The sequence below is a fragment of the Physeter macrocephalus genome, chromosome 6 (genome assembly GCF_002837175.3).
Source record: "Physeter macrocephalus isolate SW-GA chromosome 6, ASM283717v5, whole genome shotgun sequence".
NCBI classification, from domain to species: Eukaryota; Metazoa; Chordata; class Mammalia; order Artiodactyla; family Physeteridae; genus Physeter; species Physeter macrocephalus.
Window position 1 is genome coordinate 96,070,462 of NC_041219.1, and position 25,204 is coordinate 96,095,665.

Here is a 25,204-nt window from a genome sequence, read left to right on the forward strand (position 1 = left end):
TGTTAACCCTTTGTAGGCTGCATGGTGCTAGAGCTCTCTGAGCCTTCAAATGAGAATATCCTGGACGAGTTTTCCTGCAAAGTCAAGAATCATTACGTGAACAATGTATCTTTAAGGACTTAAGAAGAGAATATGGTTTCTCACGAGGTGAATAGTCATTCAGCAGAAAGGACTTTATCATGCAGTGTTTTATGACCGTGAACCTGAACCATCTTTGTTTTATCCTAGGATTAAGACAAGTGATGGATTTCTTTCATCTTCACTGATATTTGGCATCAAAATTTATTTGATACGATTCATAAGTGGACAGATGCTGAAGGGTAGGGATGTATACCTAGTCTAGAAATGGCAATGTTTGATAATTTTGGAACAAGGAATGGCTGTCCCCTTTTCAAAAAATTGTGAGCCGTCAGGGTTTTCAAAGTAAAGTGTTTTGACGATGCAAGTGCAAGAAGTGGAAGTAAAGATAAGCCAAAGTCTATTAGAGATGTATTTGAAATCAGGAATCACTCACTGTTTACAAGATTAGATATGTTCCTAGGATTAGGCCTAACAGCTGATGAGGAATTAGTTACATTAATCTATATCAGGTCTATATACCTTCAAATGGAATAAAAAATTGGGTTTAACTACACTTTAAAGTCTTATTAAAATTTTTAATATTAATTGTTCCTTTGTTTCTTATTTCTATAAATTATTCATAAAATGACTTAAAGAGGGGGGTGGCAGCCCATGGTGATGGCTGTTTTTCTTGGTGTGGTGACAGTTTAAACATGAACTAAAGTGCTTTCCACCCTGTAGTAAGTCCTCTGTCTAATTTTTAAAATCACAGCACACCGTTTTTTCCTTCTTAGGGCTTCTGACAAAATTTACTTTTATTTAGTTAGTTTCCTTTTGTGTGGCTTCTATCCCATGCACTAAGCAAACTCTGTGAGGGGGAGGACTGTGTCTGTTTTGTTCGTGGTGAGTCTCCGGCACCTTATCCAGTGCCTGACACGTGTTAAGTGTGTAATACATTTGTCAGACGGGGCTTGCTTATAAAAATCTTACGTGGTTAGATTTTTGGACTTTTGTTAGCAGTGTATTAGCAGACTCACAACAGGTTTGGGTTTAGTTCAGCCTTTTAACTCATTGAGATTTATATTGCTTCAATTTACTATATATATTTTAATGTTGGGAAGCAGATTGCCTCTTTCTGAGCTATGAATAATGCTGCCTCCTTTAGAAAAGAATCAGCAATGGTTTTATATCGTATTTGTTTTGCCTGTCCAACTTGACAAAGCTAAATTGTTGTGATGAGGTTAATCAAGCTTAAAACATTTTTCTTATAGTATTTAGCATACAGGATTTTTGTTGTGGGGTGGAGGGCAGACACACAGTTAGAAACTATATCTGATGAATAATAGTTATCCGTAAACGGTTGTTGAAATGTTCCCCCCCTTTTTTCATGTCACCGTAAGTCAACAGACTTGCCAGACTTTACACAGTCTGTTTGAGCTGTTTATGAAGGATACATAGGGACACATAGGGATCTCAAAATTTTGGAACACCATATTTTACAAGTTATAGCTAATAATGACATACGTGAACAAGTAGATGACAATAGAGTGCAGTTGGGATATGTCTGGATAGCACTGGATGGCCTTTTTGTCCTCCTTATCACAGAACCTTTAGCATTGTAGGTGTACTGTCAAAATCATGAATGATAAATCACTGAACATAAAAAAGGCATACCTCGTAAATAATACCCTGCCCCTTATATCCTAAGTTAACTATCTCCCACCTCTAAAATTCCCTATATCCTCTAGATTTTTCTCACTAAGTAGAAAAAGGATCACAGTTAAACTTTTTTAAGATCCCTAGAGATAGGAGGGCTTTCTTTTTAATAGAGCATGGTGAAGGTGAGTCACTTTATGATAAGGTACAAAGATCATCATAAGCTGTGTTCCTCCTGCCTTCATTGAAGAATCTTTAAAACTCATTCAGGCCGTTAGAGAGCAGCAGAGAACTTTATTTCAATAGTTAAGCTACATGGAAACACATATTTTGTGCTTCTTTTCTCCCAAAGTTGAACCAGATCAAATAATCCTAGAAGAGAGGAGCAAAGTTGTTATCTTTAAGTGAAAAAAGAATGAATTAGTACACATTTAGGAAAATTTAGGATAAAAAGAGAGAGAAAGACATAACAACTACTGAAAAACAAAAATAATATTTTACTTGAGGCAGAAGAGAACCACTATGGAAAATTTGTTGGTGATTAAAAACGAACAAAGTCAACCGCAAACAATGCCACGTACAGAAATTACTGGTTGCTTATCAGAACACTAGTCTCACATTTCCACTTGCCCCACGGACACCTTTGCTTAAATTCTATAAAATCCACAAACCCAGCATGACCAGCACCATCATTTCTAGTATGAAGTGGTGATCTTCTAGTTTGTCTCCTGACTGCAGTCTCTCACCTGACCACGTTAGCTGATTGTTCCTTCTGTATTGGTTTTTACCTTGTAAGAGAGTATACATTTATTGAGTATTTTGTTCTTAACACTGAGAATATAACACTTAGAAGAATTCTAGATTCATAACTTGTTTAAAAATGTTAATTTAGGGACTTCCCAGGTGGGGCAGTGGTTAAGAATCCGCCTGCCAATGCAGGGGACACGGGTTTGAGCCCTGGTCCGGGAAGAACCCACATGCGGTGGAGCAGCTAAGTCCGCGTGCCACAACTACTGAGCCTGCGCTCTAGGACCCACATGCCGCAACTGCTGAGCCTACGTGCTGCAACTGCTGAAGCCCGCGTGCCTAGAGCCGGTGGTCTACAATGAGAAGCCACCACAATGAGAAGCCTGCGCTGCACACTGCAACGACGAGTGGCCCCCGCTCGCTGCACCTAGAAAAAGCCCCCATGTAGCAACAAAGACCCAACGCAGCCAAAAATAAATAAATAAATAAATCTTTTAAAAATGTTAATTTATTTAACTCAACCTCATGGTTTCATGGAGCAAAATCGTGCTGTACTGATATGCTTTCATTTTCAGATTTTTTTTTTTAAATTTTTGGCTGCATCGGGTCTTCGTTGCTACACGCAGGCTTCCTCTAGTTGCGGCGAGCAGGGGCAGCTCTTCGCTGCGGTGCACGGGCTTCGCATTGCAGTGGCTTCTCTTGTTGCAGAGCACGGGCTCTAGCTGCGTGGACTTCAGTAGTTGTGGCACACGGGCTCAGTAGTTGTGGCTCGCAGCCTCTAGAGCACAGGCTCAGTAGTTGTGGTGCATGGGCTTAGTTGCTCCACAGCATGTAGGATCTTCCCCGGGCCAGGGATTGAACCCATGTCCCCTGCATTGGCAGGTGGATTCTTAACCACTGCGCCACCAGGGCATTCCCTCATTTTCAGATTTATGGGCCATATGAAAAGGGAAAATGATTCTAGGAAGATTCTGGAGAGAGAAAACCTGTTAAATATGAAGAAGACTTGGCAGCAGTTGTAAGATCCATGAAGCTGGGGAATTAGGATTATCCCTCTTCTGACATAAAAGTGGGAGTGATTGAGGAACTGTGTCACATAATTGATGGGCACCAACTTGAAGACAAATGCTGGAGGGGTGGGGGAGTGATTGATAATGTTATAAAAATATTCTGTACCTAACCACAACACAGTCGTTATATTCCTGAAAAGCTTCATGATCAGAGAATCCGAGATTGAGACATTTACATCTTACGGGAAAAACAGCACTGAGTACTGAGGTTATTAATGAATCCAGAAAAACCTAGAAAAATATTCAATTTTACTTAAAAAAGGCAGCACTAAATAAAGAGAATATAAATTATTATATATCTTAAGTTAGTGATAACGGCCTCTAAATAATTAATGTCAATTTATTGATTGCTAGAACTTCAGAATTTCTACTCTAGAATGTAAATTTATTTTAATGTTCACAATTTTCTTGTAATTTAGCTTAACATTTTTATAAATTCATTTTGCATTAAATTTTGGGACGAAGGGAGTGACAGAACAAACTATAATAAAGGATGTTGTCAAACCTTCATTTGTTATGGCAGGAGGAGATTCAGAGACCCATAATACCTTAGGAGACAAATGATGACTACCCCTCAATTCCATTGTATAGCTTGGAGTGACTCTCAATTTTAGGTGACGGGCTGTTCCCCAGGCACTAGTCTAACCAAACCTTTTCACAGCCTGTCACACCTTTGAACTTTCTTTCTCTTTCCGTATTCCGGCATAATTAAAAGAGGAATTAATTCTTGCTGCTCTTACTTTTCACTGCTTGTTTACGTCTGTGTAGTGAGTGGTTGATCCTGGCCCATGAGTAAGCATCGAGACAGTATTCCTTGTCTTTTAAAACATCTTCGTTCCTCATTAAGCCTGGTTTTATCATTCATTCATTTTTCAACAAATATTAAATATCTAGTATTTTTTCAGTACTGTGCTAGGTACTAGTTATCCAGTGGTGTATAAACCTGAAACCATCCCTTTCCTAGTGGAGTGTGTATCCTAGATGAGGAAACAGACAGTAACTCCTTCCTTAACACTCCCTGTGTTCCTTACTTTATTTTTTTTTTCCATAGCATTTATCAACATCTAAGACTTTATATTTTGTTTGATTTCATCCACAGAACGTTGGTTACATGAGGACAAACAAGAATTTCTGTATGTTTTGCTAAAGGAATATTTTTTGGTTGAGAAGTGAGAAAGGCACGTTTAATTCGTCACCACGTCCCCTTGTTTCTGCTTCTTCAGCCTGTCTTTAAATAACCCCACTGCTGCTTCCTTTTAGTTCAGGCCCTTTTTATTTTTACCTGATCTATAAAAGTAGCTTTCCCTGCCTCTGTAGTACCTTTCCCCTCCAGATTGCCGCCAGTAATCTTTGTAAAATTCAAGTCTGAATTTCTTCAGTGATCTGCTGTCTTTTAAAGGTAAATCAGACTCCTGCGCTTTTCATTGTCGGGTTCCTTCCTATCTGTCCAGCCTTTTTTTTTTTTTTCTCTGCCACTCCCTGCTCTCCATCTCAAACTTTATGCTGCAGTAGTATCAATATGTTGCACTTCTTCAGGCTTCTCTGCTAAGTGTGGTGGCTGGACCAGAGGCTTCCCCTTAACTTGGAAGCTATTTAGAAATGCAAATTTTAGGCTCCACCCCGAGGCCTACTGAATAAGCTAAGCAAGCTAAACGAGACTTCCCAGTAATCCTGATGTACCTTAAATTTGAGAATCACTACTTTAGTCCTTTTTTTTTTTTTTAAAGTTCATTTCCTTAACAAGCTCAGCCATTAATTACCATGCTTTCAATATCATTTTCATTTGTGTAACTCTTAATTTACATCATTGACCCTGGTATCTGTGTCAGTCCTGCTTTTTAAATTGTGTATTGGACATCTTTCCTGGATAGCCTTCCTGTACTTCAGACTCTGTAGTTTCTAAACAAAATTCAGTACCCATCTATTAAGATGTTTTATATACTGCGTTTCCTATTTCCTCCTTCAAAGGATTCCTCCTTGCAGCTTTGAATCCTAGATTATGCAGTATTTTCTCTTTGGTTCCTATTTTTGTCTTGCTTTAGAGGAACAAAGGAAAAGATTTTTTAATAACTCTACTGACCAAAATAGGGTCAGGATTTTCCAGGCAATAGATAACTGTTGTTTATAGACCATCTGTTAAAATGTATTTTTTAAAATGTATTTTTATCTTATTCTTCTTTGCTTTTTCCTTCCCACCTTTTTTCCCTTCTCAATTGTCTTTCTCTCTCTCATTTTAAGAACTTAGAGACCATTTACTTTGAATCTTGACCTCAGCTGCCCACGTTCTACCATAAAGCTGGAGGCATCCTTGACCCTGGGCTAATAGAGTGACACCTTGTACCAAAAGTGACAACTGGTACCAAAGATTGTAGTCAGGCAACATTTCATCTATCTCGGTACAGTTTCTGCAGTAGGTTCTCAATAAATTTTTTTCTAATGAGTAAGTGAGTAAGTTAGGCAAGTCTCAAAGGACTGGACAGATCTCCAAGGTCAAAAAACCACAGTGAAATTGTGGCTGGATACATAAGGAACCTCAAAGATTTGAGCAGTAAGAAGTGAGAAATTTTGACACTCAAATATTTATTCAGTAAATAAATGAAAGATTTTAAAGAAAAGAATAGTCATTGTAACAGATGGTGAGGTATTTCCTTCTCTGAGAGAAGAGGGATAAATTTAGATTTTATTTCAGTGTGAACTTGCAAGTTTAATTTTAAAAATTCATGTTTATTTATATGTGTGCTTCCCCATAAGCACAGTTTGATATACATTTTTAATAATTTTCGTGTCGATTTATGTAACAGTTATATTTTAATGGTTTGAGTATATATCTTGGGCTATAACTTTTAACTGTTATTATAGTTCTATTTTTGTTGGATAGGAAAGACAGTTATGTATGTGTGTGTGTATATATATATATCTGTTAAATTGCACATCTGAATTACCTTACATATGAGAAATTTTTATATGTGAAATCATGTATCTATTCTCATAATTTGAGCTATTCTTTCATAAAAAATACATTCTTAAATTATAGTAATAAAAAAAACTTTCTTTTTAACATGCACACAGGAAACCTCGGCCTGTCTCCCAGTTGGTTGCACAGCAGGTTACCCAGCAGTTTGTGCCCCCTACACAGTCAAAGAAAGAGAAAAAAGATAAAGTAGAAAAAGAAAAAAGTGAAAAGGAAACAACTAGCAAAAAGAACAGTCATAAGAAAACCAGGTAAATTTAAAGAGTGTTTTAATGGCACTTTTGAAGTAATAAAATTAACCATTTAATATTGTCTTTTAACATCAATATATAAAGTATATAAAGTAGAAATAAAAGATTTCATCTCTTTTACTATATCATGAAAGTGTTTTTCTTAGTTGAAGTTATATTAGAAATTAAGCACAGAGGCCACAAATACAAGCTTAAGTGTGAGGACACTTTCTGTTTTTTGTTTTTGTTTTTGTTTTACTAGATTACAAGACATTTGTGTTTGAAATGTTTCTTTTTTACTCATAAAGCCAGGAGTGATGTTCACAATACTGAACAGATATTTGCATGAGCTTTAACCAATCAAAATGGTCATGGGTCCAGGCAGAACAGGCAGTCATGACGCCCTTATCATAAGTGCACATCCGTGGGGAGTAACAAGCCCTGCATATAACTCAACCTTAGCTGTTGTCAGCTTCCTCTGTGATTCAGCTATGTCACTGCTGTTCTAAAACATTTATTTTAGTAAAATTGATAAGCTGTCTGCAAAATTATGATAAAGCTATAAAAGCACATTTAAGAGAACATTACTCCCAGAGTTTTTTGTCATGTTGAGGAAGATTCAGGAATGATTGGCTTGATTAATGTTAATGATTTCAAACATTTAATTATATTTTTGTGGCTAGTTACACATGAATATAGAGCTTTAAAGATAGATGTATTCGTTTTGTTATTTTTTCCTAATTTAACATGCATTACATGCTCAGAAAGTTGGTAGAGAGAAAAGCTAGTTTAAAATTTTATCATCTTTTGTGTTTAGGCCAAGATTGAAAAATGTGGATCGGAGTAGTGCTCAACATTTGGAAGTTACCGTTGGAGATCTGACAGTCATTATTACAGACTTTAAGGAGAAAACGAAGTCACCGCCCGCATCTAGTGCTGCTTCTGCAGATCAACACAGTCAGAGTGGCTCCAGCTCTGATAACACAGAGAGGGGAATGTCCAGGTCATCTTCACCCAGAGGAGAAGCCTCATCATTGAACGGAGAATCTCATTAAAGTTTATTTTCTCCAATTTCCTAGTCACTTCTGTCATACCATGCAAATACACAGATTATGCCAAGAAGTACCACATTTTCATGACAAACATATTCATGCACAATCCATAATTTGCATTTTACATAAAATAGAAATTTGTTAGCTTTTATTGCAATCTATGCCTACCAAACATTTCCAGACTTAACATTTTGGTCTCCACAGTTAAAGGTGCCATGAAAATGTGGTTGAATTACTCATTATGCAGTGTTATTGGTAAGTCTATTTTCACTTTTAGTTTAGTGAATTCTAACACATAATTCTTGAATTCTCTACTATTGGCATGTAACGAATTTAAATTTTTATAACATAGTGCAAGCTGCCTAAATATGTATTATTTGAGAATTGTGAAACAAATAGTTATATGTATACAAGTCAAAAATCAACTTAATCAACTGTTGCTACAACAGAATTTTCTTAATGGTTATCCTCTTAAATACACCTGCTGGTACTTGGTGTGGTTAAATAGGAAGATTGTTATTAAATAAAGAATTTGTATGAACCATTGCCAATGTTTTTGACACATTTTACTAAATTATTGTTCCTGAATTATGTTTTAGGTTTTATCTGTTTTTTGGGGGGTTTTTTGCTTATCTTTCAAAACATTCATTTATTGTAATGTTTACTAGCAGACTAGTAAACAATAAAACATTGATTACTTGGCTTTATAATTCAGATTTAGTGCTATTGTCATTGAACACTGGTATTTTCTGTATTATATAGAACATTAAAATTCAAGTAATTATAAGCATTTGGCAAAAACAGAAGAGAAGAAACCTGTCATATTTTAAAAGCTGCAGTTTTGGAAAAGCTTTATCTTAATAGTTTTATCACTGTTTCCTTGCCCCAAACTTATCCAGGGTCATAGAAGTGTGAATCTAATTAATACAGAAATGGGAACTGTTGCACAGAACTGAGAAATAACTAATCTTTAATCAGTTTAATTGGCCTCTTATTAAATATAACAATTCTTATAAAAATTATAGTACCCTATTTTCAGAAACAATTGCCAGTTTATGCATTTATCGATATCCTAAAATTTAAAAAGTATTTACAGCCCCACTTACTATTATGTAAATTTACCAATAAAATATTTTTATGACTACAGATTTTGCATTTTTGTTTACAACTAATAAAAGTGTTTTTTGTTGTTTCTAAAAATCCAACTTAGAAACCACACAGTACTTAAATTCTAGGGTCTCCTGCTTTCTCTTAGCCATTTGTTTAATATGTATTCACCTATAGGAGACTTTTGAACTATAAATGAACTTTAAATCATAACTTGGATACAGAATATCACTAAAAACATCATGATAGCATTTGAAGAAAGAAATAAAACTGTAGACCCTGACAGTTGTGATATTTGGTGGTTTCATGTGGTAATGTAATTTTCTGTTTAATTGCAGTACTTTTTACAGGCACAATGGTACTGTCTTTTTTGTAAGATGCAAGTTGTGAAATACAGTTAATTGCATACAGTAAAAGTCTGTGATTAAAACATTTATATACCTCATTCTTTAGTGTTGTTAAATGAAAGAATTTTATTTGTTTTTAAGATACTTTCAGTGGAACCCCAAATGACTGGTATGTTCTTTTAAAACATGAAAATTTTTTTCTCTTATTTTATTCTTTTTCACATGTTCCACATGTTTTATATATATAAATATATATCCATTTTTAGACATAGTAAAAACTACAAGTACTAACTGTAATAGAGAAGATATTCTAATTTTTAAGTCAAAATTACTCTTTGGAGGTACTGGGTCTTATGATGATGATCAAATACTTTCTGGATATATTTTAAATGGACTGCAGGAGAGAAAAATCTGACAGAAGATGAGATTTTACCTGAACGGGGCATAGTCATCTTTCTAAGTAGTAGGGAGACAGCATGGAATTTGAGAATGCTAACTGATGGCTGGCATTTGAATCTCTGTTGTAGAACCTAAGTGAGCTTGAGTAAGTCATTCAAGGTCATTTCCCATCTATTAAATAGGGATAATGGTAATCATATCTAACTCATAGGGTTGTTGGGAGGATTAAATGTCAATCCATATAAAATTCTTAACAACTACCTGACACATACTCTATGCTCAGAAACTGTGAGCCTTTACTATCTTTATAGGTAAAATCCCATTACCAGAAACATAATTTTTTTTTGTAACAAAAATTGTTTCCATGCCTTCTTGGATGCCCGAAAGGAGTTGTGTTCTGTAGGTTAAACTGAATTTTTTACATCAGATGTTTGCTCTGATCCCAGACCAGCTATCTTTCTATAATTAAAGAACCTGATGGTATGCATTATGAGACAGGAGAAATGAGCTGAGTTGGCTGCTTTGATATTTTGTTTTCCTTTCATTAATCACAGTTATCTTTACCTGCCTTTGTTTCACCCTACCTCAAATACACTTCCAAACCAGGAAACAGACTCAAATTCCATAAATACACCTAATGTTAAAATATGCAAAAAGATTCAGAGCCTGGGCTTAGGGTATATTTTTAGCTTTGGTTCATCAACTTACCCTATGGTTTTAATAGTGGGTTCTTTTAGCCAAATTCTATACAAAAAGAGCATTTGGATGTTTTTCAGAGTTTATTAGCTTATTTTGATATAAGTAAGAGTGAAGACATAATTTGAGGCATACAAGAATACATATTCTTAAACCTTTTATATTACACAGTAGAAATAGTTGACTTAATAACAAAGGTTTTATTTTTATTAAATGCTTTCCTAAAATTAATAGTGATGACTGTAGACAAAGTGAAAACATTAAAAAAGGAAGAAAAACCTTTGCTTTTCTACGTTGATAACATTTATTACCCTTCTTTTAGAAAGAAGTTCTTATTGCCTGAAAAGAATATAGTTTATTCATATTATATACATTCATGCTGAGTGGTCTAGAAGTTTTAGTTTCCACTGAAACCCTTATTTTACTTATTTTCTTGGTCTGCCACTTATCTCTTTTCTGGAATCTTGAAGTCCTGAAGTAGGAATTCGGCCATTGATAGAAATTTCTGTACTGTATTTTGAAAATTAAGTGCAAACAGAAGAGTGAATGTGTGTGTAAGAAGGGTAATCATAAAGTAATATTTCGACTTATTAGCACTGGCTCCCCTCTTCAACCACAGGCACCTTCAGGTGTCTGGAACAACTGAAATGTAGAAAAACTGAAGTGTAGAAAAATCATCAGTGACAAAAGTAGCTGAGTAGAATCAAGAGACAGTGAAGATTGCAGAATACAGGATGTGACTGATCATTTGTGAAAGCAGAAGGAAAAGAACACCCTCCCTGGCTATTGAGAGTGATGAAAAAGAAGCTGCCCTAATAACAAAGGCAAGGAAGGATAGAAATGGGGAAAAAATGAGGGAGGAGGAAGGAGAAAAACAAAGCAAAGATAGTAGCAGAAATTAGAAAATGGGGCATTGTGATGTAGTCAATGATAGCAGAGAAGAATCGCTCAGAAGGGAGAGAGAGAGAACAAATAGAATGTATAGCATCTCGGTCTCTTGAGAAAATTTTTAAAACATGCTATGATAAATCATCTTTGTAATGACTCAGTCATTAAGTTTTCAGTTGTGTTAAGTAGACTGTTTACTAGAGCAGCAATATGTGTAATCACTATAAAATGATTTTCTTCAAAACCAGTTCATTTTTAGAAGTCATAGAGATTTACCTTGAATTATATGAACACTTTACTTTCCTGAATGCACAGCCCTGCTAACCCAGATAATTTAAATGTTATGTTTTTAATGTGGCTTTGTATTTAGCCAGTGCAGATATTCCAGCCTTTGTGGAATGGGCCAATTCTGGAGCATATGAAATGCCACGATAAGAGTAGGTACTTATATAGAAAAATCAAGTAGAGCTCTGAAAGCTTTTAGTTCTCTGGGACATGTTTCATGTTCTGAATTGTTTTTCAGTGGTGATTTCTTTCCTCCCCATCAGTAGGAGTTGTAGACTGTAGTAGCTATTTTACTGCTGTAATACTTTCAGTATTTTCCTCATCTAGATTTTCTTTATGTCAGTTTTCAATTCAGTGAACATTTTTTGAGTATGTTTTGTGTGCTAGGCACTGGTCTGGGGGTTAGTTGCAAAGAGGACAAAGATGTGGAACTCACATCTTAGAGGAGAGATCTGTAAATACAATGCCATTATTTCAACAATAAAAATACATATAAGATACAGAAGTAAAAAAAAAAAAAAAAAAGATACAGAAGTAACAGAAGAGGGAGTGCTTGCCACCATTTTTTTTTCTTTTTCCTTCTTTTTTCTTTTTTTTCTCTAGAAAATTCAGCTTGGCCTCAGTATCCACTGTAAGTCCACAATGGAGATGTTAGGATCTCATCTTGATAGTTGCAGCTGATAATGTTGGGTGTCACCAGTAATTTTAGCCAGCTACCATTTCATTACTCCAGTTTGAATTTTCAAAAGTTAAAGACTTTAAGGCATGTAATGTGAGATTATCATTTTCCTATACTAATTTTTAAAAATCAGTAAACAGCTGAATGAGGTCCCCTGTTGCCTTTTTGTGAGGATATTGAGGAAACATTACATCACTCAGAATCCAAATGAGAAAATTTATTCAGACCTGTTTCAGGAAAAGCTTTACTTCAACCTGAGAAATCAGTTTGCCTTTTTCTTGTGAACAATGCAAATCATCGATTGTCCTCAGTTTTTGCTTTAGTTGTGGGAAATCTCAGAAAGTATGCCTAAATTAGGCATGCTTTTAATAATTATGTAGAACTCAGTCATCTGCATATCCATACTCCAACTTGTTATTCTTCACCTAACTACATTTTTAACTTCACCTAACTACAATTTTTATCTACTTATGTTTTTCCAAAGTTCCTCAAATCTCTTTTGTACATAAGGCTAAATAGTACTACTTTTTAAAAAAATCTGAAAAAAACTGCTTGATTTTAGTTGTGAGGATAAGCCCCAACGTGAAATTTTCAGTGCAAGGATCCAGTAAAATGGATCCAACTGGAATTCCTGAGGAGTGGAAATAATACACAAGTTTGGCAGGTCTTGAATTACATGCAGGTAAACCTGGATCTGCTGACTTACCTGGAAGTAGGGAATGTGGATGAAAGCTACCATCTCATCTTCATATTTTCATTAACTCTTTCATCAAGAGAATTCAGAAACTAAACTGGGTACCAAGATTTACTAACTTAGACTTTGTATGTGTATTATTTTCACTAACCTCTTTTAATTCAGACTAATAGCAACAATGAAATTAACCTGTGTTCACATTTGGAATCAGCAAGATTGAGAAGAGTTGGGATACTGTATAAAACCAGTTTGGGAGAAGAAGACTCCTAAAGGACAAAAATGTAGTGAAAACATTAAAAAGAAAAAGAAAAGTAGGCTGTTTTCAGAATTAAAAAACAGAGTGATCTGGCCTTAGGTCCAAGAGGTAGCTTTTGGTCTTTAATAAGAGAAAATGTAAAAGCCTATGATGTTTCCAGTATAGGATAAGATAAATAATTTAAGGGATACTTTAACTTAATTAGAAAGAAAAAAAAGAATTTTTTTTACTTTATTAAAAATAAAATATAGAAATGTGAAAAAAACATTTCAACATATGAAGCCTATTAATAATAAAACCTATTAATATTTTTTAAAAAAAGAAAAACCAAACATAACATAACATAGGACTATTTAGGATGTAACTTATATACAGAAAGGAATATAGATAACAAGAATTCTGATTTTATTTTTCAACTTAGTACTGTATTTCTGAAGTGTAATAGTATCAGAATTCTTAATTATTTTCATTTTTCAATTTTGGGGAATCTGGTTCCAGAGACTTATCTGTTACTTAATATTATTATAATCATGACCTTGATTGATGGCAGGTTTTGCTGAACTTGTGCATGTATGTTTTAATTCTAATTTTCCCCATGACTAAATTTCCCTGTAAATCTAGCTTTTAATTTCACTGACAGTATTATTATTATTTTTTTTTTAGCGGTACGCGGGCCTCTCACTGTTGTGGCCTCTCCCGTTGCGGAGCACAGGCTCCGGACGTGCAGGCTCAGCGGCCATGGCTCATGGGCCCAGCCGCTCCGCGGCACGTGGGATCTTCCCGGACCGGGGCACGAACCCGCGTCCCCTGCATTGGCAGGCGGACTCTCAACCACTGCGCCACCAGGGAAGCCCCACTGACAGTATTTTTTTAAAATAATAATAGCTTATAATCTATTAATGGGAATGGAGGGTTCCTGAAGATTGAATCAGGGAGAAATGGAAGGATGGTCCATAGGATATTCGTTCTTTCTCTCCCCACTCTGCCCTCTTCATAATCTCTCCCCTTTGTGAATGGAAATACTAGCTGAATTCTAGGATTACTTAGGAGTTAAGGTGTCCCCACTTAGTTTTTCACTGGCACTTTTTTCTAATCTTATGATCTATAGCTGAGTTTTTTGAGCATGAAGAGTTTACTCTTACTTACATAATGTAAATAAACTTACGTTGATGTAAGTAAACTTACATCAGTTTACTCTTTCGTCTTCCCCCTTACCCTACCCTTTTCCCACATTTACTAGTATGAATGAACACTTAAAATGAAATACTCTTTGCCCCAACTGACAACATACTTTTCCAACTTTTTCCTCCAGCCCAACAAGGTCTCTAGGAAATGGACTGTGAAAAATGAAGAAATTTCACTAGAGGCCAACAAGAGGAGAGAATGATTTTCACTTTTAGTGTGAATTTCTGATTCTTTATGCTCTGCAACTAATCTGATTTGTATTTCTTTTTTTAAATATAAATTATTGATTGATTGATTGATTTACTTATTTACTTATGGCTGCATTGGGTCTTTGTTGCTGCATGCAGGCTTTCTCTAGTTGCGGCGAGCGGAGGCTACTCTTCGTTGCGGTGCACGGGCTTCTCATTGCGGTGGCTTCTCCTGTTGCAGAGCACAGGCTCTAGGCGCCCGGGGTTCCATAGTTGTGGCGCAGGGGCTTAGTTGCTCCACAGCATGTGGGATCTTCCCGCACCAGGGCTCGAACGCGCGTCCCCCGCGGCGGATTCATAACCACTGCGCCACCAGGGAAACCCCGTGATTTGTATTTCTGTGATTGCAAGTTTAATTTGTTTTCATCCCCAAGACCAATTTAAGAGATTTTCATATAACATCTTTTTTCTTTTTTGCTTTTACTTTTAATTTGCATCACTCAGTTTAGCATTTATTTTTTTCACAGTGAGATAGCATGGTATATGGGAAAAAAACAAACACACACTTTGGATCCTCAAAGATTTCCATTTGAATTATGGATCTTCATTATTAGCCATGTGGTTAACAAACTTCTCTGAATTTCAGGTTCCTTGTTTGTTAAAAGAATAAAGTATAATTGTTATCAGGATTAAGTTAGATGATGCATAGACCTTTATAAAGTGGAAATTATGTAAAAAAGTCTTTGAACTTTACTATGAAAAGGTATAGAATTTACCTTTTCCCCCATAGGATATCTTTTTTTTTTTTTTTCAGAAGTACTGAAAGGTAGAATTGGGAAGGAAATGCTGAGCAGGACCTAAATTTGCTCTAGAGTGTCTTGGAAAAGACATTAAAAAAAACCCCAAAAACTCATTAATTGAATGTCTGCCATATATCCAGCATGTACTAGGAACTATATGAAAAATCAAGATTAATCTTTTGAATATATGATTGTTGAGATTTGGATTATCCTGAATCTGAGAGTTTTCCAGGTCATGGAGAAGGTCTCTATCTCCATAATTTAAACAACTAATGTTGCTACTTTTAAATTTCTTTTTGTACCCCTAAATTTACCTTTTTTGACAGAATGAAGGGGAGATCAATATTGATTAAAAATTTGGATATAGCCAGCCTGTCGCTAGAGAATTAAGAGGGTGGTCTAGAGATGAAAAAATAGATTTAAGAAAACATACATACACACAGTAAGTGAAAGAAATGCCTAACCATTATGGCAAAAATTTTCAATAATTTACAATTAATTTTAGGAATATCAAAATGTGTGACTCCTGGAAGTGATCAGAAGTATTCACACAGCTCCTTATACTCCAGGATAACCAGCTGGGACAGTGTGTGAGTAATACAAAAATCATTTCTATTTTTGGAATGCCTTACATACTTTTTCAACAGAATTTCCTTTTTAATTACAGGATTAAAAGGAACCTAAAGGGATGATATGGTCCAGAACCCTGATGTCAAGTAAATGGATGATTGTTCTTCCGGATATGCTCTTCCCATATATTGTCGCAGAAATGAATACTGCCATTCTAGTATTTTAACAATCTCTGGGTCATTAAATTTTTCTTTATTTTCATTACATTTAGTTTGTTGAAATAGAAACAATTGTAGTTAGCATCTCTTTAAATTAAACGTACTTTGAGTGCTAGCTCTTACTCTAGTTTCTTGGTACCATATCCTTTAGTTTTCTCTCTGAAAATCTATTTACTGTTCTTATAAATGCTTTTGTTATCCATCTTTGTACCTCATTAAGTTTATCTTTATTTCTCTAAGAATTGTATGGTGTAGTGAAAGGATTAACTTCATATTGTCGTGGTTTTTACTTGCCTGTCTCCACTTTTGGGGGCAGTACAGAATAGCCCCTTGTCTGGCATGTAGAATATATTCAATAAATGTTTATTGAATGAATAAGTGTATGTTTTCATTCTATTCACAGCGTGATAGCATGCTAGTTTTCATTTTTTGTCAAGTAAGGCAAGAAATTTAATCCTTATAGGGTAAGAAACTGAGGCTTAAATTTGTTTAGTGACTTTCCCATGGTCACAGAGCCAGCACTTATTTGGTGTAGGGATTCCAAATGAAGAACTACCACTAATTATACAGCATTTCCCTATCTTGTTTCTCATGGCCAAACTCTTCAAAGCTCCAACTGCAATTTGAACAGTTTAACAGCATGATTTTTCTCCATGAAGAGAGAGAGTGGGTGTGTGGTTGTGTGTGTGTGTGTGTGTGTGTGTGTGTTTAAAGCCTCCTTTCCCTCACTTTTTGGCACTGTAGCTGCTTTCTGTCTCCAATCTCAATCTGTCCCAGCCTCTACAGTGCAGCCAGAATCTGCTCTCCAAAAGGCAAATGTGATCACGTTATTTCCTAATTTAAAAACCCTGCAATGGTTCACCATTTTACGTTCAAACTCCTTGCCAGATTATGTTCAAACTCCTTGGTGTACTAAATAAGGCATTCCGATATCTGGCCTCTTCAACCTCTAGTCTTATAGCTCATCCTCTCCTCTTTTGCATTCACTTAACTTGTCATATCAAACTTCTCACAGCTCCTTGACCCAAGAGCCTGTTTCACTGATTCCTCAGCCTGGAATTACTTCTCTTACCACACCCTAGACTCTAGGGCCACTTTTGCTACAGTCAAAAGTTAACAAAAAAACAGAAGTAAAACCTATGAGTCACTTACATAGTTATTAGTAAAAGTTTAATGTGTGTACACCAAAAAGACAGCAAACTGGGAGCACTCAAACCAAAATATGGAATGAGGCTCAGGGGTATATTCTGTGAAGACTGTGAGTGTGTATTCTTTACAGTGACTGGTTAAAATATTATAATTTTCTCTTTTCCTTTCTTTCATTCTTTTTGCAGTTTAAACTTCAAACATTGAGTATTCAACTGCTTTTCTTTTTTTAAAATTATTTTTTATTATATGTTTCAAGTGTACAGCATTATAATTCAACACCTATATACTCCTCCAAGTCATCACCACCACAAGTCTAATTATCATCCATCACCATACAGTTGACCCTCTTCACCCATTTTAAAAAAAAAGAAAATTATTTGGCTGCTCCAGGTCTTTGTTGTGGCACACGTGATCTTCCTAGTTGTGTGCGGGATCCTTGGTGGCGGCATGCGGGATCTAGTTCTCTGACCAGGGATCCAACCTGGGCCCCCTGCATTGGGAGTGCAGAGTCTTAGCCACTGGACCACCAGGTAAGTCCCCCCGGCTTCACCCGTTTTGCCCACCCCTCCTAGACTTTTCTTAAATGAAAGGGAATTGGTTAGGGGTTACCTCATACCAATTTTCGGGAACTATTTAAGTTCTGCTAATGATTTTCACATGCATAAGCAAAAAGTGACCCAGGTCAAGTTAATCTCTTATCCCGCAAAATATGCTAAATTAAGCTTTGCTTGTATGACTAACTGGTTTTGTTCGCTCAGAGAATTTTCAAGTCTGGCGTCTGTGTTTCATTTTAACATTATGAAGTGTCTCTTTACCATGCCCGCAGGCAGAACCGATTGCTTTGTTTTGTATGTGTGCCCACACCTTTACAGGCTTAAATCCTAATGTCTGTATGGTCGTATTGCACTTACTTACAAGTTTCCACTGTCCCACCCCCATGCCCCAACTAGGCGTCTTTGCACCCCAAGGTACTCACACAGTGCTTGGCACATGCTTTGTAAATGTTCAATAAATGAATGGAGTGAAAATATGGCTAAGAGGGAAAAGAAATGGAAAGCTAAAGGCAAAGCTCTTTACGGATAATATTAATTGTTTTGGACATGCGAATGGTGAGTTGCGAGGAGGATCAAAAAGGCGTAAAAGGTTGAACCTCAGCCTTATAGGAACTTACAACCTCGATGGGAGGCAGGATATGCATCCTAAAGGGCATTAGGAGGTAATTAGACATCTGGGTGAAAATGGCTCGTACCGACTGTATTATAGAAGCTTAGAGGCTGGGGAAGTCCCTGCTGAGAAGGATGTAAGTGAAAAATGGCTTAATCAAGTGCCGTCTAAGTGCAAGGGGTTTTTCGTGCGTTAAGCAATTTAATCTTTACAAGCACCCTATGATGAGGGTGTCATCTCCATTTTAGAGACGAAGAAACACGCTCAGAGAATTTAGAGCTTTCAGCGTCCCAAACTACCACGTGGAAGAACCATCATGTGAATTTGGGTCGGCCGCCTCCAATGCCCCGCTCATTTCGCCACGTCTCTCCCCCGCAGTTGGGAGCCACAGGGCTCGAGAGTCGCCCTCCCGGGGTCGCCGGTGGCCCAAAACCTTGCGCGAGCCGCATCCCGTGGGCCCCAGCCCACCCGGCGCGCCCTGCCCCCCTCGCGCTCAGTGCGCCGGCGCGTTCGGCCGCCCACCCTCCGGGGAGAGGCCCGCGGCGGAGGCGGGGCCGGGGCTCCGGGGCGGGGTGTCCGCGCGCTCTCGAAGGTGGTGGGCGGAGAGCGAAGGGAGGAAGGTGGGGCGGGCGCGAGGCCGTGGCGGAGGAGGAACTTGTTGCGCCGGCGGCTGCGTGGTGTCGCTCTCTCGGCTCCAGTTCGCCCGGGCGGGCGCGGCGGCGACGGCAGCGGCGGCGCGGGGACGGCGCGATGCGGCGCTACCTGCGCGTCGTGGTGCTGTGCCTGGCCTGTGGCTTCTGCTCGCTCCTCTACGCCTTCAGCCAGCTCGCCGTGTCCCTGGAGGAAGGAGCGGGCGGCAGTGGCGGGAAGCCGCAGGCCGCAGCGGCTTCCTGGCTCGCGGGCGGCGGACGCGGCGCCGGGAGAGGGGCGGGCAGCGCGGGCCCTGCGGCGCATCCCGGCCGGTCTGACAGGTACGGGCCGTTCCCTGTCGGGGGCCGGGGCGGGGGTCGCGGGGGCGCGGGGCTACGCCCGGCCCGGGCTGCCTGAGGGTCAGCCCTGCGCCTCCCGCCACCAGGCCCGCGTCTCCCGCTTCTTTGCCGCAGACTCTGATCCCCTTTGCTCGTTTCCCTCCTTCTCCTCACCCTGGGGGTGAGCCCAGCGCTACTCCAGCCCCAGAGCACCCCACGCTTTTTGTGTTTGTCTTCTGACCCACTCCTTAGGCACTATTCACAGCAGTTAGAAATTAATTTTCAACTCTTAGTTGACAGTTGCATTTTCTTTTTCCTGTTTTCTTAGAATTCGTTGAAAATAAGAGGGTCCTACCAAAGCCTTTTTGCTGTCTGGCTAGTGGGAATTCCCTCTTGTTTCCATGGCGTTCAAGTTGAGATATTTAAACATCGGGCTGGCGCCCTAGTTCAGTTTTTTCTCCCCTCCTGAATGGGACATCTAAATTTACTGTTAACGCTTAAAATTTTCATTATTTGCTGGTTAGTTAAATTTGGATAGAGCATTTCTGCGGATTGTGAATTTTTCTTTAGGAAACGATCGGTCTGTTGTGAAACTTACAGCAAGTTAAGAAAAATAAGCGATACTTAACATGCTCACGTCTTTCCTGAGTTGGAATAGAGGTGTTTCTCTTTAAAAATCGGAATTTAAAAAGCATAATGACTTAGGTGGATTTACACAGATCACTGTCAGAGTTGGAATCAACATGAGATTTAAATGGAAAAAGTAACGCATTACGAATGCTTAACAAAATCTGAGCGTTTCCACTTCCTTGAAAAAGAGGCTCCTCTGTTTGTGGGCACCTCTCTTACTCCGTGTGCTCCCTTAGTAAGAGGCAAAGGCTGCTTTGATATGAAGAACTTCCTACGGATTGGTAGGAGGAGGAAGCGCAGGTCAGCTGTACGCTGTTAACGTTCTTCTGAGAGTTGATGGCCATTCCCAAAATGAAAGGGGACGTTTGGGCAGAGCAGCAGCATGGAAAAGCTGGATTGTCCTGTTTTCACCCTGTGATTTGATTACAGTCAGGACTCTGTTCATAAAAGCAGAACTACTTTCCAGAGCAAGGTTTGTCAACGCTCTTATCTGTTCTGGGAGAGGCCGTGACTGAAGACCTGGATGAGCTCCTGAAAAGCTAATGGTGGTCTTTTATGTTCCAGTGAAGCATTTAAAGTTATGGGGAAGAAACTATTTTTGCATTGGGTAGAATTGTCAGGAAGCAACATTTTTATCAAAACATTGAATGAAAATGGACTATGATATTAGCATTTCAATCCGATAGAGTAACATTCATTTTTAGTGCCTTGTCTGAGATACTTAATATTTTGTGACAAATTTTTATAAATTGTATCTGCTTGGCTAGCTAATTTTAACAAACTTACATTATTTGAAATTCAGAAAATAAGTGCTTCCGTTTTAATGAATATTTTATAGAGCCATTACTGAAATCTGAAGTTTGATGTGTCAGAGTCGAGTCAACTGAAAAGCTGTATATTACAGGTCCTCTGGGCAACATAACTCCTCATTTTAAATGAGGCACACATTTGAGTTAAAACTGAAGGTGTATCATTCTTTGTAAAGAAGTGTGGGCAGAGGAGCAACCTGGAAAAGCTGGATGGATTGTTTGTAGCCTATGATTTGATTAAGGTCAGAAGAATTCCTAAGACATCAGGACTCTTCATTTTAAATATTATCATTTATAACATCTTTTTAGATTTCTCATAGAGTTCAGTCAACTTTTTTGGCTATCATGGGATATGGAGTAGGTATTCTTAACCTCTTTTCCTATGTATAAATAGTTTGGCGGAGGTGCAGAGGGCATCAGTACCAGCATTAGAAACTGTGTATCCTTTGATTGCTCTGCAAGTGCTCTTTCTGTAAAGCTGCTCTGATAAGAAGTAGTCTAGATAGTGTTACATCAGTGGAAAATGGGGCTATGAGGCAAGCAACATCTTCCTTTTTTTGGTAGGACTTGATTATCATTGCATTCTTACTTTTTTTAAAGCAGTCTTACCTCAAAGATTAAAACTATTTTTTCTCTCTCTCATTTGAAACATGGGATTATGGTTATACCCAATAGGTTCCAGTGGTCAAACCTTATAGAAAATATTCATTGCACAGAATTCCACGACAACAAAATACTTGGAAATGTCCTTGCACGTTCTCAAAGTAAAAGCTAGAAAACGATGGAAACAATTTTTCAGTGAAATTTATTATTAATGAATTCATTTTGTTTGAATCCATTATTTTGGTATTTAGAAAATGGGTAGATCTTAGTGTCAGACAAACCTGTGGTCTCATTCTGGCCTTGTTTCCTGTGAAACCTTGACCACCTCTCTGCTTCACTTTTCTTACCTGTAAGATGTAGTTTGTATTTACCTTAATTAAATTATAGTAATCAGAATTCTTAGTTGTCAGGCACCAAAGTCCATTAAAACTGACTTCAGCAAAACAGGTATTTATAGGCTTATATGGGTTGCTGGAAGGAACCGGATTGAAGGAAGAATTACCCGGGCACTTCCAGGGACCTCAAGGACTGGGGACTCTTTCTCTTCTGCTGTAGACAGGCTTTGTTCCTGGGGTCTTTCAACTTCTTATAGAGTTTCATCTCTAATCTCAAGTAGAAAATTCTAGAAAAAGGCTCTCATTGGACTTGCATCACACGCCCATCCTTGGACCAGCCAATGTTGCCTGGGATGGGGGCCTCTGGTTCTCTGGGCTGTGTCCCTTGCACATCCATAACTGCAGACAGAATCCCATGACTGGCGCTGGAGAGGAGTGCTGCCTCAGTGGAGAGGAATGCTCGGGAGGTAGTGGCTCTTCCACACAGAGGGACTCTCTGAAGGTGCTCAGTGTGGACAGACTGTATTTAAGGTATTCAATCTAAAGCACTGACCAGATGTCAGTACTTCAGAAGGAGTTAAACCTTTCTGTGGCTTTAGATACTCTGGGTGATTAAATTCTCACATTTCACTGATGACAGCGATTATCAAGATTTCATCCCATTGAGGCTGTACAGCATATCGGTAGTAGGGAATCAAGAAACTACTAGGCATTTCAGTGATAACCATTTCTGGACCCGTCATACCCTTAGTGTGAATGACTGTTAACTGGGAAGTAGTCACCTTACTTTCCTTTTCAGATCTGGTCAGGCCATCAAGTTATGGTTTCTGCTGGGTCCCAGGAACACTAACTAGTAGGATATACTGAAAATGTAGAGTGGGAAGAGTCAGGGCTTTGGAAACAGACTTCAGCTTTGCCACTCACTGGCTGTGTTAACCTTGAACACGTTTCCTCATCAGTTACAAAGAGGTAAGAGTATCTGTGATAATTGGGTTGTTTGTGGGAATTGAAAAAAAATAGCTTGTGTAGATTACTTGGTCTGGTGCCTGGCACAATAAAATTATAGCTAATTCAGTGATGATTTTGATCATTTAAATTTTAAATGATTTTTTTTTTTTTTTTTTTTTTCAGTTTCTGACCTCTGGGAAAAATGTCCTCAGGCCCCAGTCCAGACCTGCTAAACCAGAGTCCCTGGGAGTGGGGCTTGGGAATCTGTATTTTAGATATGTGCTCCAGGTTGTTGTTATAAAGCCAAAGATTGAGAACCATTGATTTAACTGAGAATGATTTGAACACTATTTTCTTTTTTTTTTTTTTTTTTTTTTTTGCGATACGCGGGCCTCTCACTGTTGTGGCCTCTCCCGTTGCGGAGCACAGGCTCCGGACGCGCAGGCTCAGTAGTTGTGGCTCACGGGCCTAGTTGCTCCGTGGCATGTGGGGTCTTCCCAGACCAGGGCTCGAACCCGTGTCCCCTGCATTAGCAGGCAGATTCTCAACCACTGCGCCACCAGGGAAGCCTTGACCATTATTTTTGCACTATTGTTTTTTGGGGGAGAAACTTTTTGCCTCTTCCCTGCAGTTATTTTTGAAGAAGAGAGGAGTTAGGCAGTGAACAGTGAAGAAGGCTGAATTATTTACTAAAGCCACCTTAATCTCTGCTTTGTTGATGCAGAGACATCTTAGATAAAAACCAGTACTTTGCACCTTGTATTTCAGTTCACTGAAGATCATACTTCACATAGCTGTGAAGTGCTTAGCACAAACTTGACTGGTAAATTAATTAATTAATATTGTTCTGTGCTTTTGAATGAGAAAGTGATTAGGTTAATGAGAAAATAATGTGTACTTTTGGCTTAGAAATCCTATTTTAAAACATTAAGATTATTATCTGTGTGTCATACCTGTTGGAAATACTTCCCCCCAACATGTTAACTTAAATTTTTTTCAGAGTGTATGCCACGTGAAGTTTAAAATTTTTAATGTGTTCAGATTGGCAGTTTTTTCCTTATCATTTTTATTTTTGTCATGCATAGAAAAACTTTCTACCAGTGGGTTTTTTTCCGTTTTTTTTTTTTTTTCATTTAAATCTTTAATTCAGTTTTTTTTTTTTCGAGAGAGTTTAGGTTGTACAGTGTGATGCTAACTTAGTTTTGAAATGGTTAGATAATTGTTCATTGCCATTTGTACATAAGCAGTTCTTTTCCCACTTCTTGAATATTCATGAAACTAGATGTTTATTAAAAAGAAGACCTGACTTAGATGTCTGAAGACAATTTTTAGTTGAAAATGAGTTGTGCAGGAACTGATCTTTAAATAATGGTGATCAGAACCATGGGAATGGTCTCCTTTAACATGGCTGTGAGCATCTTTATTTCACTCTCAGTCATAGTGCAGGTATCCGTGCCTTTAAGATGCATCTTTGGTAAGGCACCTCATTCAGACTTCCACATTCTTATGCTGGATATGCCTAGACTTATCGCTGACTCTCCACGATGCACATGGTTTTCACTAAAGCCTCATGGCTGTCATGGACATTTAGAAATGAAAAAAACCTTTTCCAGTTTGATTTAAAAGTATGAAAGATCTTCTGCTATTGCATTTAAGTAAACTTTTAAGTTTGAGGACTGTTATTTTGGAGAGTGTTACTGTTAAATGCTCTGTTTAATCCAGGGCATGTCTCAATTTTTTTTTTAATTTTTAAATTTTATTTTATTTACTTTTTTATACAGTAGGTTCTTATTAGTCATCAATTTTATACACATCAGTGTATACATGTCAATCCCAATCGCCCAATTCAGCACACCACCATCCCTGCCCCACTGCGGCTTTCCCCCCTTGGTGTCCATACGTTTGTTCTCTACAACTGTGTCTTAACTTCTGCCCTGCAAACCGGTTGATCTGTACCATTTTTCTAGGTTCCACATACATGCGTTAATATACGATATTTGTTGTTCTCTTTGTGACTTACTTCACTCTATATGACAGTCTCTAGATCCATCCACGTCTCAACAAATGACCCAATTTCGATCCTCTTTATGGCCGAGTAATATTCCATTGTATATATGTACCACATCTTCTTTATCCATGCATCTGTCGATGAGCATTTAGGTTGCTTCCATGACCTGGCTATTGTAAACACTGCTGCAATGAACGTTGGGGTGCATGTGTCTTTTTTTTTTTTTTTTTTTGTGGTACTCAGGCCTCTCACTGTTGTGGCCTCTCCCGTTGCGGAGCACAGGCTCTGGACGCGCAGGCTTAGTGGCCATGGCTCATGGGCCTAGCCGCTCTGCGGGCATGTGGGATCTTCCCGGACCGGGGCACGAACCCATGTCCCCTGCATCGGCAGGCGGATTCTCAACCACTGCGCCACCAGGGAAGCCCGCATGTGTCTTTTTGAATTATGGTTTTCTCTGGGTATATGCCCAATAGTGGGATTGCTGGATCATAT

The 25,204-nt window shown here is 38.1% G+C and overlaps 2 protein-coding genes across 9 annotated transcripts in view; both read left to right on the top strand.

Moving 5' to 3' along the window:
- The window catches only part of YAF2 (YY1 associated factor 2), a 65,668-nt gene extending 56,736 nt beyond the window's left edge, over window positions 1-8,932 (top strand). For all 7 annotated transcript variants that reach the window (XM_024122901.3, XM_024122903.3, XM_055085688.1 and 4 more), the window contains 2 exons: window positions 6,603-6,755; window positions 7,552-8,932. In XM_024122901.3, the coding sequence (XP_023978669.1) occupies window positions 6,603-6,755; window positions 7,552-7,789 (391 nt within the window). In that variant the 3' untranslated portion in view covers window positions 7,790-8,932. The remainder of the gene's footprint in view (window positions 1-6,602; window positions 6,756-7,551) is intronic.
- Window positions 8,933-19,112: 10,180 nt separating this feature from the next.
- GXYLT1 (glucoside xylosyltransferase 1) overlaps window positions 19,113-25,204 on the top strand; it is a 62,567-nt gene continuing 56,475 nt past the window's right edge. For both annotated transcript variants that reach the window (XM_024122815.3, XM_024122814.3), the window contains exon 1: window positions 19,113-19,382. In XM_024122815.3, coding sequence (XP_023978583.1) covers window positions 19,162-19,382 — 221 coding nt within the window. In that variant the 5' untranslated portion in view covers window positions 19,113-19,161. The remainder of the gene's footprint in view (window positions 19,383-25,204) is intronic.